The following is a 17926-nucleotide window of genomic DNA, read 5'->3' as shown; positions in this document are numbered from 1 at the left end:
TTGAGTCGGTCGGGTTTTTAAGGATGGCCTAAGTAAAAAAAAATGAAAATGTATAAAAATATACTAAATGGTATACCAGGCAATAGTCAGATGAAATTCCAAATACTGATCCAGATGTGGTCAATTTGGCTGTAAATTAAAAAAAAAAAATGCTGAAAACCACTGCTATAGGTAAGTCTTTCATTGTCCCCAAATCATGAAGTGACACCATTGGTCTTTTCAATTTGCATGTAATGAAATTCTACATGTATAAAGTCACATTATATGCTGATCCACATGAAAAAACATTGTTCTTTAAGATTTTCCTGCACATCTGAATCCATCTTATCCTTTAGAGGTCACAGGCTGAAAAAACAGCAGTGCTAACGTTCTCCCTCCTGCACCCAGCAGAGAGAGTTGTGCATGGAGCAAGAACACAGATGCCAGTAGCAGCAGCACTCATTGGCGTTTGGTCTTATGCGACTCTGAGCCTGTATCTGGTGGAGGAGAGGTTGGGTTGAACCACAGACACAGCAAGATGATGAGATGGCAGACATGCAGGGACAAAGAGCTGTAGGCGGTGGAGGGATACGTGTTCCATGCAAGCTCGATCAGACCCAGTATCAACACTCTGAGAGTCAAAAAGGTATACATAGTAAAAAATAAAAAATAAAAAGACATAGTGAGAAACATAAATAGAAATGTAAAACAGAGAAAGCAAAAAAAAACAAAACAGAAAAAACAGTAGACAACAAGAATAGAAAAAGAACAGGCGTTAAGATAGCAGCAGCTCTGCTACACTTACTAACAAGTGAAATGCAGCAAACATGATCGCTTCAAGTGTATGTGTGGTTATTCATTTGTGTTCTCACCTGAGCAGGTGAGCCAGTTTCTTCACCCCACCGCTCCACAGTAGGTAGGGCAGAGTGTGGAAATACCAAACGTAGAACTGGTAGTGCAGCGAGCGGCAGAAGCACATACCAATGAAGTTTGAAGAGAACAATATGAGAACGATCTGTGAGAGTCAGTTAGGGAGCACAGAACTAAGCAGGAAATATTAACAAACTACAAGTCTGGAAAAGGAAAAAAGGAAAACAACTAATACTTGGTTAGCCCTTTATATAAAAGAGATGAGTTTTCCAGATTTAAATGTTTAATTAATTATTATTACAATTAATGATTATAAAATTCAGCTCTTAAAATGCAGCACACAAAAAGATATGGTCAGCACTGAGCTTCTGTGTCATTGGCTTCCTCACAGAAGGATCTTTGAAAAGAACCCAAACATTGCTCCCTGACCTGTAAAACAAAGACACACACACACACACACACACACACACACACACACACACATACACACACATACACACACACACACACAGTTCAAATGTGTCTGCATTTCTCTTAATGAAAGAGTTTATACCACAATTTAGGAGTTGCGTAGACTGGTAGACAGACAGCAAAGAAACCAGATAAATGTAATCTGTTAGCCTGCACACTTCTACATTTGGGGGGAAAAAGATTTACTTTTGCTTTAATTTACCTGTAACAAATTGATATCACTTTTCATGTAGGTGTGTCCAGCTAGATTAGAGTCAAATAAGTTGTGTGCGCTATTTCAAATACGTCAGTCATGTTTTCGAAAAGTAATATGCACAGACTTCCATCCAGCTTGGTGGACTCTATCCAACTAGGAGTTTATCAATGACTGAGGAGTAAAAATTAGTAGTTGTACAACCCCAACCACCTGGGTCTTTTGTCACTGTGGACCATCAAAGAGTCTACCTACCTCTTCCATCTCCTCAAAGCAAAACAGAGAAGTGTGGCCAGGTGTGCAAATAACAGCACCAGGTGGAAGTACCTAAAGATGGAAACTGCATATTAAAACATGTACATATACTATTGTATTTGCTCTCATAATTCTGATTATTAGAGATAGTGTGACAAAAAGATTTGCTTTTCACACAGAAACATTTATCGTCCTCATACCTACAGTTTACATTAATAAATGAATATATCCTAACTTGCTGGGTAATGAAGAGAATACCTGCTGTGGAAAAGGTCCTCAGGCAAGAATCGCCAGTTCACCGTCCACTTAAACAGAAACTGACGGCCCAGATCAAACGCCCGGGTCACGTAGCCTAAAGGATTCACCAAGAGGAAGGGTAAACCTAAAACAAGCTGAGCACAGAAAGGTAAAGGAAGTTAAGAGATGAAGCACAAAAGACAATAGTATATAAACAAATAATTTGTAACTACTTTTTTTTTATTAATCAAGAAAATGATTTTTTCTGTGATTATATTAAATCTGTAAAGCTGGCCCTGCATTCACTGTAGAAAGCAACAGGATTTGTGACACAGCTGTGATTTCAGCAACAAGCAACCAGCAAAAAGAGACTCTTCTATTCAAATTAGGTACGATGTAGTGAAACAAATTCAAATGATTGGCTAATACATATAAATCATACAGTAGCCTGCATGCAACTTGATTACTTATGCTTCCACCTGGAACTTAAAAACAGGTTGGACATTGAACACTAAGTTGTGAACAAAGTGTGAATGTCCTGCTTTTAAGCTTAAACTTAAGCTCTAATGTCTTTTGAAACTATGTGTGAGACCTGGATGATGGCACAGATTGTGAGCTTGGGAAGAGTCTTCAACAGTCCAAACTCTGACAGGAGGATGAAGAGGAGTCCTGGAGCAAATAGCATCACGTTCATCTTCACCGACACAGCTAGACTGTTCACATTAGAGAATGTACCATTTAGAATTATAATCACATACACAATCACTGCAATAGATGTTTAACTTAGTCATGACATGTTAAGCTTTATATTTTAAAAAGCCATTCAAATCTAGGCCTTTATTTTTCCGTTAGATTTAAAAAATATATATATATATATTCTGAATTAAATCTATCCATCAAATGCCATTCTTGTCTATGTCCTTTTACCTATAAAGGGCACAACCCAGGGTCCAGTGTGCATCCAGAATTAGGTTGACTGCTCCAAAGAGCAGCATCATTGCCACAGGGTCATTAAAGAGTCGCAACACAAAAATGGAGTGGATTCGATATGACGCACAGCACACAAAGAAAAAAACATATGGTGGGACCTGAAGAAACAAGAGGTTTATGTTGATACATGACCTCTTAGTTGGATCAAATTGGTTATATTACCCTTTAATAAAATAAACACAAAAACACATTTGTAAATCTCTTTAACTAATGTCATAAAGACAATCATACAGTGAGAGGAAAAAAAACTGTATGATCCCCTGCTGGTTTTGTTTATTTACCAACTGACATTTAAACATGACACAGGAGTCTATCCCTTTCTGATTGATGAATAGTTAGTGATTGATAACACATCCACTTGTGCTAGGCCATTTTAATGCAGGTCTTTGTGTGCTTAGCCGTTCTCACCTTCTTTGTACGGTGGTAAATTCGGAAGACCAAAAAAAGAGTGATAAGATAGAAGCTAGCAAACGAATACTGTGCCAGTCTAATATTCAGCCCCTGATCTGTTATATAGTAAAGCACAGTGAAAATGTAGACAAATCCAGCTGGGTACCTAAACACACACACACACACACACACACACACACACACACACACACACACAGGGTTAAAACATTTCATCCAGTGAAACAGTTGATGACACAATAATATAAATGTGTATTTTTTTTTTTAGAAAAATGGATACAAAAATACTAAAATAAAATAGAGTCACAGTACAAGATAGGACAGAGTCTGAGCAGTGTGATACAGAAAAATGCCCGAGTTCAACAGTTATGGTCTGCAGGGTTGAATGAAACTCACACAAGAGGCCCTGTGTCTCCCTTTAACTGGGTATAGTCATAGGTGCCATTTATGACACCCTCAACCTCATCCATGTAGGCTTTCCAATCAATCTCTGTATCTGTGGAAGCAGACAGTACGTTTAGAACATAAAACAGTGATTTTCATAGAACTTTTAATATTCTATAAAGGATAATGCACCAATAGTGAACAAATTTTGCTCAATTACATGGCCAGTTGAAATATGAAAGGATGCCATATTTTCACATTCAAGCAGTTCACGGTCAAATTTCGTCATTGCATGTTATCGAAAACTAGAAGTAATCTTGTAGCATTTTAGAATTCTGGTTAACCAAAAAGGGAGCAAAAGAGAAAGCTGGAAAAATAATATCAAAACTTGATGTTGAAACTTGACATGTGCATGCTTAAATTTACATACATATTACACCAATTAAACCGAGCACACTGTAGCTTGGAATATATACAATAAAACACTTTTAAGTCCACAAGGGCACAATTAAATCCATGTTTTCTTAGATTTGGTTTTAGGGGAAAAAGACAGAAAATCTTAATGTCTAATCATTATAACGTCTCAATGGCACCGCAATAGTAATAGTGAACTCAAGACTATTTAGAACTCTAGTTTTGCGACATTTTACGCTACATGGCGGCATTACAGAATTTAGCCGGTTAGCTAGCACCAGACTTACATGATACTTTTTGAATGATCCACAAGTTAATGCCGATTTCCACAAACCACAGGACCGCCGCGACCAAGAGTGTGTGCTCTGGTTTGAACAAAATCAGGTGTTTGTCCTGCCATATGGAATTAATTGTGTTGTTAAATGTGGACTGGCGAACAGTCCTCTTTTTGCCTCCTGCCATGTTTGGCTGTTATGCCTGACTTTTCCCACCCATATTGCACCACGCCGCGTATAGGTGCAAGAAAAGAGAGACATTTTTTTTTTTTTATAATTCTAAATGCGGGTGGGGAAAAAAAATAACGTGTATGCGGAAGACACGTCAGTGGGGCCGCCATCTTAGGAGGGCAGTCTTCTCCTTGTTGAGCTCATGGTCTTAAATTAAAAAAATTAAAAGTGTTTTTCTTTTTTCATTAGTTGCTCAACATTTTAGTTTATTATTTAAATCACATGTATGTTACCGTACAGTGCTGTTTACTTATTTTTCTTTATTTTAGTTGTTTGTTAATGTTGGTTGTACGTTTAAACTTAGTGTTAAAGTGTACATTAATTATGATTTACAAAATTTATACAACCTGAGAATAAGACAATTTAAGCTTGAAATGTAGAAAAATAATATGACTCGATGTATTTCATGTCTTTTCCTTTATTCTTTGTCTGGTTGTGGAAAGTGCTGTCTTTAGAGACCAAACAAACTATTAATGAAGCCTTATTAGAAGGACAGAGTTCTCAGAGTTGGTTAACTAGATTTACTGACTTTTTTATTTTCTGGTGCGGGTCCCAAGGTGTGATTCCCCCCTCTTGAGATTTTCACAGTTCTTCAGCCCTGCTTTTGTTGTGCAAACACCCCCATCACCTGTGAGACCTGGCTCATTTGCATTTGTTCACTCAGAGTAGCTAAGATCCAAGGCAGGCCAAACCTCTGTGTGTGACGGAAACCTTCACGGCCTATCTATACAAAATAGTCTGTTTTATTTGTATAAAAAAATTGTGTGCTAAGGTTTGTCATTGCCATAGTACATCTGATATTTATATAACCCTTGTGCAGACCTGGGGTCTATTTGACTCATCTGGAAAGTTTAATGTGTCATAACTTGGGTTTCCTTCCACATATTTGCCTGAAATTTACCAGGATTGTTCCAAATTATGAACTTTGCAAGTAAAATTAATTTTGTTTATTTTCATTGAACTATGTGTTCGTAAAATAAATACATTCCTCCTCAAGTCCTCCTGAGTCAATTTGACCTGGCCACATTTAGTGGGGCAATAGGTCACACATTTGCCCTTTTCAGAGCAATGAACATACATACAGACACAAAAATGCACACATAAAATGTCCAATTACCCATGTACCCAAAAGACAGACACACACACACAAATTGGGCATTGCATTTCATTAGGCCTCCAGAAAAAAAGGCCACACATTTGTAAATATTGCACAATTTTGATATGCCTTTTGACTAGCAGAGGAGTGTGTATGAGACATGAGGAGTGTGTATGGAACAGTAAGAGTGTGTATGAGACATGAGGAGTCTGTTTGGAACAGTAAGAGTGTGTATGAGACATGAAGAGTGTGTATGAGATATGAGGAGTGTGTATGAGACATGAGGAGTGTGTTTGGAATAGTGAGAGTGTGTATGAGACATGAGCAGTGTGCATGGAATAGTAAGAGTGTGTATGAGACATGAGGAGTGTGTATGGAACAGTAAGAGTGTGTATGAGACATGAGGAGTGTGTATGAGACATGAAGAGTGTGTATGGAACAGTAAGAGTGTGTATGAGACATGAGGAGTGTGTTTGGAACAGTGAGAGTGGGTATGAGACATGAGGAGTGTCTTTGGAACAGTAAGAGGTGTATGAGACATGAGGAGTGTGTGTGTGAGACATCCCTTACTTGGGAAAGAATGATAAGATGCTAATACATGAATAAAATGAAAACTTGATAACACTTCAGTCTCCAATGTATGTTTGTAGACAAATGTCATAAGCTGAGTGAAGTTATGGTCCATGGCTTTTGACATGTTCGTACACATACAGAATAAAATGATGTCATTTCATTTTCATTGGCCATCAATGAATTATAACACCAAAAGTGAATTTTGAGACGGAACAAGAACCCAACATGCCTCCACAGAAGATGCACCATGGTACTGGGAAGCCCTGTCTGAGCCAGACGGCAAAAGACGGCACTGTGTGGGTAGAGGAGGACTGCTTCTCATCATGTTTCACACTCACTCCAGACAGATCTAGACTCAGATACTTATGATAAATAAATTGGGTTTTATTTTGTTTTAGATAAACAAAACAAACTACCTTACATTTGTATTGGTGCTAAACCTACATTGTTAAATTTTTGGCCTGACATTTTTAATTCATTGTTATATGAACCCATTTTGTTACCTGTACTTGTAGAAACGTTTGGTTTTCCACAATTGTAATAAATTTGTAAAAACGTTCAAATAAGTTGCGTAATTGCCTAATTATCCCGGAAATGTATATTTCCACCTTTTTTAATGTCTTACTCATGTCAACGTTGCCGCTGACTTCCAGACGAATCTGACCTTTCCAAGATGGCAGACGTGTACAATCTGCAATTTGCCATTCTAGAGTTTATGGGTAAGGGGAAGTGAAGCTGCTGTAGACCACGTGATCAAAACTAACGCTCAACTTCCGGGGATGACCTCTGACTGTGTTGCTGGTAAATTCGTTACTATTCCTTATTGCGTTTATATAGTTTATATAACACAACATGTGTGTTCGTGTTATGATCGTGTATTTATTCCCAAATTGTCCTTGATATTAAAATTGGACTGTGAAACTGTGTGAATGCTGACACTGTTGTTTATAGCAGCCTGTAGGGACATTTTATAGGGCAGTAAATCCATTGTGTTCAGTTAAGACTTTTATAGAGAAAACTGATTTGTAATTTGTTTGGATAAGTGACATTCAGAGAGTGTTAATGTTTCATTGTAGTTATGTAGAAATATAAATTCCAATTCTAGCAATGGTTCATTAAATTTACATTTACATACAGACGCCCTGATATCTAGAGTGACTTACATTATCTAATTTTTATACAATTGAGGGTTAGGGGCCTTTCTCAGGGGCCCAGTAGTGGCAGCCTGGTGGACCCTCTCTCTCTCTCTCTTTCTCTTTCTACCCCCCGTCTGTGTGCGTCTCCCTCTGTCTCTCCCCTCTCTATCTATCTATCTATCTATCTATCTATCTATCTATCTATCTATCTATCTATCTGTGTCTCTCCCTCTGCCCCCCCCCCCACTCTCTCTCTCTCACTCACTCATATATACATATATATATAAATGTATAGAGAGAGGTGTAGTTCATCTTTAGATTTGATGTGGCACTTTATCAGAATCGGGTTTATTGGCCTTTGAATTGGGGGGCACGGTGGCTTAGTGGGTAGCACGTTCCCCTCACACCTCCAGGGTCGGGGTTCGATTCCCGCCTCCGCCTTGTGTGTGCGGAGTTTGCATGTTCTCCCCGTGCCTCAGGGGTTTCCTCCGGGTACTCCGGTTTCCTCCCCGGTCCAAAGACATGCATGGTAGGTTGACTGGCATCTCTGGAAAATTGTCCGTAGTGTGCGAGTGTGTGAGTGAATGAGAGTGTGTGTGCCCTGTGATGGGTTGGCACTCCTTCCAGGGTGTATCCTGCCTTGATGCCCGATGACGCCTGAGATAGGCACAGGCTCCCCGTGACCCGAGGTAGTTCGGATAAAAGCGGTAGAAAATGACTGACTGACTGACTGGCCTTTGAATTTGGTTCCAGCTATTTGTGTCATTAATAACACTGTACTATATATTTAGCTTTGTACTATACAAGACAATACAGACGATGAAATACAATATAGATAGTATGAGTATTAAATATGAATACAGAATATATGACTGGTCAGTTATGCACGTAAAATGTTAGAATGCATGGTAGTGCAAATAACAGTATTGTGTAATATAATGCTTTTGTACAATATACAGCAGCAGTAGTGTGTGTAACGTATACAGATGATGTGATGACTGACAGTTCTTATAGATATGAATTACTTATAGATATGAAGCAGGTACTTATAGATATGAAGCAGGGAATATAATTATTGTGAGTTGCTAATGAGGGTGCTTGCCTGGTGCCTGGGGAAAGAAACTGTTCTTGTGTTTGGCAGTTTTGGTAAACAAAGTTCTGTAGTACCTTCCAGAAGGGAGGAACTGAAAGAGGTTGTGTCCAGGGTGTGAAGGGACAGTAGTGATTTTTTTCCTGCCCAGTTTCTGGTTCTGGGAGTCTTTCACCTCCTGCTGGTATGCAGACTTGTCACCATGTCGGATGAGTCCAATGAGAATAGTATCATCTGCAATTTTCAGGAGTTTAACAGTTGGGTCACTTGAAGTGCAGTCATTAATAAAGAAGGAGAATAGCATTGGGGAGAGGACATATCCCTGAGGAGCACCAGTGCTGACTGTCCAAATACTGTAGTTAATACCTCCCAGTCTCACCTAAATGTCATAAATGTTGTGCTGTTTTGTGAAGATTATTTTGTTGAACAGAACCATAAAGAGTCATAAACCTTTGTTGGTCTCGGGGCTTACTTTCAACAATAATCCTAAAACCACTAAAAAAATCTGTCGAGGGAACAAGGGTGATGCTAATTTCTGACTTGGTTAATACCTTCCCTTTGAAATGTCACACAGTGAATATATAAAGTCTACACACCCTTAACTAATTGCAGGTTTTTAAAATATAGACAGAAATAACCACATAAACATCAGACTTGTAGCATATTTTATGTGATATAACAAACAGAAATCCAGAGGAAAAAACATATGTAATTATTGTTAATATTTTAATAAAAAAAAATAACTACCGAAGTTTGATGAAGTCTGTCCCTGATGTGTGCTTTGGGTCATGATCATGTTTGAATGTAAAATTCCTCTTCATTTTCAGATTTTTGACAAAATGTTTGTGGCAAAATATCAGTTGGAGCTATTAATTTTCCCATCTGTCTTGATAAGTGCCCCTGGAACAGCTGAAGAGAAGCGGGACCAAAGCATAATGTTAAGACCAACTTTATATAAGTTCAACCTTTTTCTTGACAGACCAGAACACATTTAGCCACATGGCATCTTTTGGGATAATTTAGAGGCTTGCATATTCATTTTTGGAAGAAACAGCTTCCGTATTGTCACCCTACCCCACAGCCGAGGGTACTTGTTCAGAACACAGTAGATGGCTGTCAGATGCAAGAAGAGATCAGAAATTCCTGTAGTTCTTCTGATAAGTTTTTTCCTCATCCTCGCATCAATGATGTCTCTGTGGTGCCACATTTTCTTTACTTATTGTTAATTGATTTGACAGTCTTCCTTGGTACATTCAGTGCCTTAGATATTTTTTATATCCCTTTCCTTATTGGTACCTTTCAACAATCTTGTAGTTTCTTAGCCATCTGTTTGTGGCCCACTTGTGGCTCTCAGTAGAATGCAACCTCAAACACAAATATTAAAGAAACAGCTGACTTTTATCTGGTTCTAATCAGACTCCCTTGTCAAGTGTATGCCATTTACCTACAGGCCTAATATTGACTTTGACTGGTTAACTCTGAGCCCCCTTCTTCTCTGACTTGCCCGGATTTCTGTTTGTTAGATCATCACTTTAATTCTGTAACAAGTCTGATATTTATGTTGTTATTTCCATCTTTATATTTTAAAAACCTGAAATTTCATGAGGGTGTGTAGACATTTTATATCCACTGTAAAGGTTGATGGTATGTAATTTCATCGATATTACCTTAGTCATATCTTATAAGCAGGGGATTTATTTAATTCATTGTGGAACAGTTGTATTTAAACAAATCCACATGACCATGAATGCTGCTGTATTGAATGTCAGCACTCTTGGATGACTTACTTTTCCAGTCAGATTTATTGGTTGTGCCACTTAGCTTTTCAGACTCTTATTAGATAAAATCATTTCAAACTATTTTATTTATTATTCTTTTTTGTTTAATCTGCATATATGGCCATATTGTTGCTCCACCACCTATTGTAGCACCACATTTTTACATTTTGGGAAAAAATGGGAAAAAATTTTACATTTATTTGGGAATAAATGTAATTTATTTTGATGCATTGAAAAGGGAATATTGTATTGTAATTGAATTATTAATGGCTAGGAAAAGAGTCTTTGTTTATTGTCACATTTAATTGATTGCTTCTCTTTTGTTTACACACGTCCAGCTCACACTCTGTGAGATTTAACAAGGAAGAAAAGGAAGAAGATGGAGGAATTCTCTATTGGGACAGTGGAGGCAGTGTTTTTAGGCTCCAGTATTGCTTTCTCAGGCCTCTTCTATTATTTATACAGAAAGAAACGCAAAGCTGTGGACAAACTTAATGTAAGGCCCATCTAGTTTACTTATCTTGCTTATTTTATAGGAAAAAACATTAAAATGCAGTTTTTGCAACCATTTAAAATGCAGACTTTTAATTTAGCTGCATATTTATGATTGATTGTGTATTATATTGTAATGTTGTAAAAATGTGTGTGTGATTTGTGGTTTAAGGATGCTCCTCATATGGCTTTGAATGAGGAACTGGTGGATCTTCTAAATGCGACACCTGGGAAGTGTCTGCAATATGTGGTTATTGAGGGTAAGCTGCTTACTTCTATAATATAATGTAATGTTGCCAAAATGTAACATGAGCAACATACTTTAGTTGGTTCTGCACATATGTGATTAAAACCAGTAAAATAAAGATTTTATAAAGGGATTTCTGTTCATACAAATAGATATGGGCCGGTTACAAACACATACGTCCTTCTGTCTGTGCCCTTGTCACTGCAGGCACTGTGCAGCCCCTGGAGAAGCCCCTGAGCAGTCAATTTAAGGAAGGAACCTTTGGTGTTATACAGAAACTGCTTCTCCGGGAGCATAAACTGGTATGGAACAATTTGGCACGCACTTGGTAAGACAATGTTGAATTTTACATTTCTCTTTTTATGTTGGTTTAATACATGCAGTAAAAGCAGTTTATTTTTTTCTAAACGGTATATTGGTCTAGTGCCGTATTTTTAACATCAGTAGTTACTCCTGTCAAATATTGTTCTGATTTGTGTAATAAGTACAAATATACACCATTGAAAATGCAAAATTATTAGTACAATGATGTGAAAAATATTTACTTTTTTTTATTTCCTATTTTTGTCACAAATAACTATTTCTGATCTTTGACCAAAGGGTAATTTAGGACAAAGAGAACCTGAGTAAAATACTGTTTTTAAATATTTTATTTATTTATGTGAAAACTACATACATTTGGCACTACACATATACAACATGACACAACATAACAAATGTTAAAACAGTCTCAGACTAAAACTTCTGACAGTCTTTGGCTTCCCCTTTTCCCCTACATCAAAAACCCAGCAAGGTGCACAGTCAGAAGAATGAAGCAATTTTGAGATATTTCGCTGTTTCTATCAAGGCTTTCCCATGCACATTTTTAGCTTTATATAAAATTTGATTGATAGAAACCTTGGTAATGACTCCTTGTCTGGTTGACTTTCCCAAACACACAGAATGCTTTTATCTCCTGCAGGATGGACCGAGAGCGTGTGATGCATGAGCGTGTGAGCAGTGTTCCTTTTGCTTTGGTGGGAGTAGAAGGAGCACGAGTGCAGGTGCTTCATCCACTGGAGGCGTCTGGCCCCGAGATGGAAACAGTGCATGAAAAGTTCCACCAGGCAAACTACGGCTTTACTGACCTACTCAGCCAGTATTTGAGTGGAGAGAAAAGTAAAGGCCAGCTAGAGACAGAGGAAATGCTAAGGGTTGGTGTATCCCTCACAGTTGCTGGGGAACTCATCGTCGATTCAGACCGGCTGCTTAAACTCCGCCCCCCTACTGATGGCTCAAACTACTTCCTGACTACAGCTGACTTTGAGTCACTCCGGCTTGACCAAGAGAGCCAGGCATCCTGTTGGTGGGCTCTGGCAGGCACGTTTGCTCTGGTGGGCATCGCTGTTGTTCTTTGGGCAGGGGTTCGATATTATATGCAGATCCAGAGAAAATGGGAGAGAGAAAAGATTAAGAAGGAGTTTGAACAAATAGGAGAAGGGGAGGAGGACCTCGAGAACGCATGTGTAATCTGTTTAAGTAGCCCTAGAGGGTGTGTTTTCCTGGATTGTGGACATGTCTGTTGTTGTTACAGCTGCTATGAGGCACTACCTCAGCCAACATGTCCAGTTTGCAGGCAGGGGATCAGGAGAGTTGTTCCCCTATATCAGGCCTGAAAATAAGTGTGCAAGAGAGAGTAGATTAAGAGGTGTACTTAGCTGTTAGATACTGAGAGACAGAGGTCAGTGGGATATCCCCTACATGTCCTCAGACAGAATGATGCCAGAGAAATGGCTGCAAGTGCAATAAGAGAAAGACAATCTACAAAGGGGGACATTAATAGAAATTAGGTACACTGGTTATGCTTTTGTTTAAAACTTCATCAATATTTTTACATTTCTAAAGGCACCCCACTGTTTCTCTTTGTTGTAGTTCTCTCATGTTCAAGATTTAGTTTTTTTTTCCATGCCCACCGTAAATAAAACTAATGTGTAAGGTGGCCTATAAAAAAACATGATTAAAAGCTCAGCTCACCTGAAGTGAAAGATATGCAAAGAGTCTCTTATGATTATGCCAAATCCCTCCAGAAAGACAAACACTAGTAACATCTACAAAAATATTTCTATGTACAATTCTTCCACAATTAGTTTTTTTGGAAATGTGAAGCAATTGATTAATGACATTAACCTTGAGTGCTTGGTTGTGCTTGATCTTTTATTTATGGCCTATTAATCGTGTACTGTAAGTATAGGTGTGTGCAAGGAGAGTTTATAATGCTGTGATCTTTTCTTTTCAGGACTCTCATTTCTAGTGGCTACTAAAATTTTGCCTCTGTAATGACTTATATTTTTAAATGGAAAACAATCAATGGGTGAATGGTTTTAGAAAAATAAATGCTTTGTCATTTGTGAATGTAATCCACATTTCCACTCTTCCACATTAATAATCTATCCAAACATTTGCTTTGTCATTTCTTATTTTCCTGGCTTAGAAGGCTACGGAAGTGAGATGCCCTGGTATTCCTGTGTTAACACACAGAAAACTAAATTAGGAAATCTGGAATCAGGAATCTAGTTGTATAGAAAATGTGCCATTTTAATGCATCTGGTCACTTTTCAGCTTTATCAGCAATCAATGACTTGATGTGTTATAAAATAAAGGTATTGGATGAAATCTAACGATCATTTAAAACTCTGGGCAGCCAAACTTGGTCTTTACCTTCTAAAAACATGGATGCTCGTCAATTTTTATCTTGGTGCCTTAAAGATCTGTCTTGCTAATATTGGTACTGGTTCTTATTTATTATTTGAGATTTTATTTCAGGGGCTAAAATTGTTATTATTGTTGTTATTGTTATTGTTGTCCATTGTTTGCTGCTTAAATACAATTCTAGAACTTTTAACTTGTTTGTGATTCACTTATCTTCACAATGATAAGGGTAGGTAAATAGTACAATAGGACTTCTCTTAAGCCTTCAAAAGTCTTCACTAGGTGGCACTGGAGCTTTAAATGTACTTAGTCACTGAGTGTAAATTTCCATTCTGTGTACACAGAAGGCCCAATTTCACCCACCACCCCACCAAACACATCCATATTTAATTGATATAAGACCCAGAAGAGTTTAGAGGATTTCACATTGATGTTTGTGTGTGCTGTGCCCTTGTCCTTCTGACAGGCTGTGACATTAAATCCATATAGGGGCTGTTTGTCTTCTTGGTTCTGCCACCTGCTGTAAAATGAAACCGAGGGCTACAGGATTTCAGCTGGATGTTATCTGTTGATTTTGGCTACACTGCAGAAGAATGCAGAATTTCACACACATGAAAGGAATGGTTGTGGTGGGGTGTTCTTGTGGAATGAGTTGAACTGAACTGGGACTGTTTGTGTAGCACTTTTAACAATTGGCATGGCAGTTTTACCAAAACACTATGTCCATGAAACCTCCAAAACTGATCTGAAAAATGGCTTGAAAATCTGTTTTCAGTCTGAACACTGAGACTGAGAGTGTGAGTCCCGGAAACTAATTGGAAGACTCCATATCTGTAGGGATTTTTAGTAGAATGCTCTGCCCCCTGCTATCGCTTTCACTATTCTAGGTACCAGAAAATAACCTGCATCGGTACTGCAGTGTGAGACAATACAGTGTTTTTAGGTCAAGGTTTTAAAATCAATACAAATTTTGACTGGGAGCCAATGTAGTGTGGATAAGATAGGTGTGATGTAGTTATGGTTTCTGGTTCTAGTAAGGACTCTTAACTGCTGAATTCTGGACTAACTGGAGCTTGTTTATATACCTGCTAAAACATCCAGACAGTAAGACATTAAAGTATATCGCCTCTACTTCCTACAAAGACTGAGGAAAACCCATCTAACTCCCCCCATCCTGTCCACATTCTAGAGGGTCCATTGAGAGCATACTGAGCACCTGCATTACTGTCTGGTTTGGGAACTGCAATTTTCCGCGAAGCCAACATCATTGTGGATGGCTCCTCACACACACTCTTCAACCTCCTTCAATTTGGAAAAAGGTACCGTAGCATTCGGGAACTCACAACCAGACTGTGTAACAGTTTCTTCCCTCAAGCCATCAGGTTTCTCAAAAAACAGAACAAAACTATACTGAACACACACTCACACCCAACTGTGTGAACTACACTGGACTGTACAAATAAATCACTCACTCAATTGCTGTTTTTGCACACCGCATTGTTGCACAATGTACTTTATAACATAGAGTATGCACACTGGTCAGCACTATATTGTGTATTTTGTCTTGTGTTTTGTATTGTATTGTTGCACTATATGTGGTTAGGACTCAAGTCTGTATCTTTGTGTTGTCTTATGTAGCTTTATGTCATTTTATGTACCACCATGATCCTGAAGAAACGTTTCATTTCAGTTATATATGGTTGAGATGTCAAAACCTACTTGACTTGACTTAGAAGTAACAAAAGTATGAACTAGTTTTTCTACATTGTGTAGTATTTTGTTCTTAGCACTATTTCTGAGATGAAAGAAGGCTATGTTAATAATATTATCTGGATGAGCTTCAAATGAAAGACTGAAGTCAATGATCAAACCAAGTTCTTATTCTGCTGCACATGATGAAACAGAAAATTTATTTAGTGTTAGTGAGTAATCAGTAAGACTCTGGTTACATGTATCCCTAGTACAAGCACTTCCGTCTTGTCAGAATTAAGTAGGAAACTCCATTAATTAATTTCATTTTAAAGTACTAACTGAAATGAATTAAATATTAACATTATGCACTAACTGAGTATAAAAAATAAGCTTAACTGTTGTACAATGCTGTACTACTGACTGTCACACCTTTGAACCACAGTTGAATAAGCCTGCTTTATGGTCTGGTCCTCATAAGTGACCATTTGAAGAGCGGCTGCAAGGAATTCGTTTTGGGTCTGTGGTGAACTCGGAATTTGCTACTACCCATTAGTTCCTCATGAGCTCTTGGATGCTTAATTCCACTCAAGTACAAACTGTTGAAGAAAGGACATTACTTACGATTACATAATTTCCTTTCCAGTGTCACCCAAATGAGAATGGGTTCCCTTCTGAGCCTGGTTCCTCTCAAGGTTCCTTCTTTATATCATGTCAGGGAGTTTTTCTTTGCCACCATCCCCTCCGGCTTGCTCATTAGGGATAGAAGTTACAGATATATAGTAACTTAATTTTAAACTTTACCACTTTTATTTTGTTTCTATACTTATGTAAAGCTGTTTTAAAACAATGTGAGTTGTTAAAAGCTCTATACAAATAAATTAAATTAACTTGAACTACTTCTTGTATCTTGGAAGTAAATGGGAGGTTTAATATTGGCCTTTAGTTGGACAGCTGACAGAGGTTGAGGTCAAGTTTTTTAATCAGGGGTTTGATAATTGCTAATTTAAAATTTTTAGATACATAACCAGTGCTAAAGAATGAAATTTCTATTTTCAGAAGAAGTTTGACTGGTTCTGGTATTATCTATTTGAAGAAACATATTTATAGATCCCTTAACTAAGTTGATTTTGATGAGGAAATGAGTAAAGTTTCTCAAAGAAGAGTGAAAATTCTTATTAACATTGTATTCGTGAAACATTCTTATACATTAACTTTGCTACAGTATGAAATATGAATCTAGGATTAGTTTTTTTTATCTTAATTTAAGATGTAGAGAACAACTGATCTAGCAGTACTATGAGATACTAAGCGGAGACTCATTTTTGGTTGGTCCATGTGATTGTTAATCCAGGGTCCTAGTTTTTTCTCTCTGATTATATTTCTTTTAAGTGGAGCAATATTATCTAGGGTTCTGTATTGCGTTCTGTGGTGTCAGATGGTGATCCAATTATTGTTGATCACTCTAGACGATTATTGATCAACTGCTACACAGTACCTAACATGAAGGTATGTTTGGTGACATTTAAATGATAATAGACTGGGCTAGCTTGAAACTGTGGACATGTGACTATATTTTTTTTATATTTAATCTGAATTATAGTACTAGATCAAGAGTGTGACCACCATTATGAGGGGGTCCTGTTACATTTTGATTAAGCCCAACTGAATGGACTAATTCTTAGACTGTTCTTAGACTTAGACTAGAAGTCGGCAACAGTTACAATTTGTGTAAAGAAACCAGATTTGAGGTGATATCCACAAATTTATAAAGGAATTAGCTAAACTGGGTAGAATTTATTTTTGTGGCTATATATGTTATGTTAGTATAAAGGAAACCCAATATCCAAATCAGAATCAGAATCAGGTTTATTGGCCAAGTGTGTTGACACACAAGGAATTTGGTTCCAGCTGTTTGTGACTCTCAAAAGTACAGACATAAATAACATTATACTATACAAACTATGAGATACAATATAGACAGAACGAGTATTAAATATGAATATAGAATATGACTGATCAGTTATGTACATAAAGTGTGGGAGTGCAAATAACAATATTGTGCAATATTATTAATTATTTAATTATTATACACATATTAATGATGGTGCTTTTGTAACTGTAGTTACAGGTAAATATAGATCATCTTTGATCTACCTGGAGGCAATGCTTGGCTGAATCTTTGCTGTTCTGACTATCTTTCTATATGTTCAAAAGTATTTGCTCAATTTCATGTTTCTGTTTTTTCTTTTTATCTGGTTAAACCCAGTATCTAGGCTAAAACAGCCTTGATAAGGCTGGTGGCAAAGAAATCAATGGCTACTTTAGCAGAGAATCCAAAGTCCTCCAGAGAGATGGGATAACCTAACAGAAAGACGGATATTTCAGAAATACTCCATTAATCAGGCCTTTGCGGAAGACTGCCAATAC

General features: G+C 37.5%; 2 protein-coding genes across 4 annotated transcripts; one reads left to right on the top strand and one right to left on the bottom strand.

Annotated features, from left to right (window-relative positions):
* Nucleotides 1–214: 214 nt before the first annotated feature.
* alg3 (ALG3 alpha-1,3- mannosyltransferase) lies at nucleotides 215–7022 on the bottom strand. 2 transcript variants are annotated; one of them, XM_027143262.2, is made up of 10 exons: nucleotides 7002–7022; nucleotides 3800–3899; nucleotides 3404–3551; nucleotides 2933–3093; nucleotides 2598–2718; nucleotides 2027–2160; nucleotides 1769–1840; nucleotides 1202–1278; nucleotides 852–996; nucleotides 215–610 (listed from the first exon to the last, which is right to left on the bottom strand). In XM_027143262.2, the coding sequence occupies exons 1-10, from the start codon at nucleotides 7003–7005 to the stop codon at nucleotides 439–441; spliced, it is 1134 nt and encodes a 377-aa protein (XP_026999063.1). In that variant the 5' UTR covers nucleotides 7006–7022; the 3' UTR covers nucleotides 215–438. The 2 variants fall into 2 exon arrangements, with proteins under 2 accessions (XP_026999063.1, XP_026999062.1); XM_027143261.1 differs by lacking the exon at nucleotides 7002–7022 and adding an exon at nucleotides 4489–4731.
* mul1a (mitochondrial E3 ubiquitin protein ligase 1a) lies at nucleotides 7020–14000 on the top strand. 2 transcript variants are annotated; one of them, XM_027143263.2, is made up of 5 exons: nucleotides 7020–7177; nucleotides 10719–10876; nucleotides 11045–11132; nucleotides 11327–11447; nucleotides 12081–14000. In XM_027143263.2, the coding sequence occupies exons 2-5, from the start codon at nucleotides 10760–10762 to the stop codon at nucleotides 12772–12774; spliced, it is 1020 nt and encodes a 339-aa protein (XP_026999064.1). In that variant the 5' UTR covers nucleotides 7020–7177; nucleotides 10719–10759; the 3' UTR covers nucleotides 12775–14000. The 2 variants fall into 2 exon arrangements, with proteins under 2 accessions (XP_026999064.1, XP_047662248.1); XM_047806292.1 differs by lacking the exon at nucleotides 7020–7177 and adding an exon at nucleotides 10110–10246.
* Nucleotides 14001–17926: the final 3926 nt, after the last annotated feature.

This window comes from Tachysurus fulvidraco, chromosome 22 (assembly GCF_022655615.1).
Source record: "Tachysurus fulvidraco isolate hzauxx_2018 chromosome 22, HZAU_PFXX_2.0, whole genome shotgun sequence".
In the NCBI taxonomy this organism is placed as follows: Eukaryota; Metazoa; Chordata; class Actinopteri; order Siluriformes; family Bagridae; genus Tachysurus; species Tachysurus fulvidraco.
Note: the sequence above shows the minus strand (reverse complement) of the source record. Positions and strands in the feature narration are given on the sequence as shown.

What these genes read in the sequence shown, in the direction of transcription:
- alg3 (XM_027143261.1), bottom strand. Translation starts at nt 4,663, where the DNA reads ATGGCAGGAGGCAAAAAGAGGACTGTTCGCCAGTCCACATTTAACAAC. An exon ending in CTGGGTTGTGCCCTTTATAG is followed by an intron (nt 2,719 to 2,932) that starts GTAAAAGGACAT and finishes TAATGTGAACAG; the next exon opens with TCTAGCTGTGTCGGTGAAGA. An exon ending in GAGGACCTTTTCCACAGCAG is followed by an intron (nt 1,841 to 2,026) that starts GTATTCTCTTCA and finishes TTCCATCTTTAG; the next exon opens with GTACTTCCACCTGGTGCTGT.
- mul1a (XM_027143263.2), top strand. Translation starts at nt 10,760, where the DNA reads ATGGAGGAATTCTCTATTGGGACAGTGGAGGCAGTGTTTTTAGGCTCC. An exon ending in AAGCTGTGGACAAACTTAAT is followed by an intron (nt 10,877 to 11,044) that starts GTAAGGCCCATC and finishes TTGTGGTTTAAG; the next exon opens with GATGCTCCTCATATGGCTTT. An exon ending in GCAATATGTGGTTATTGAGG is followed by an intron (nt 11,133 to 11,326) that starts GTAAGCTGCTTA and finishes TTGTCACTGCAG; the next exon opens with GCACTGTGCAGCCCCTGGAG.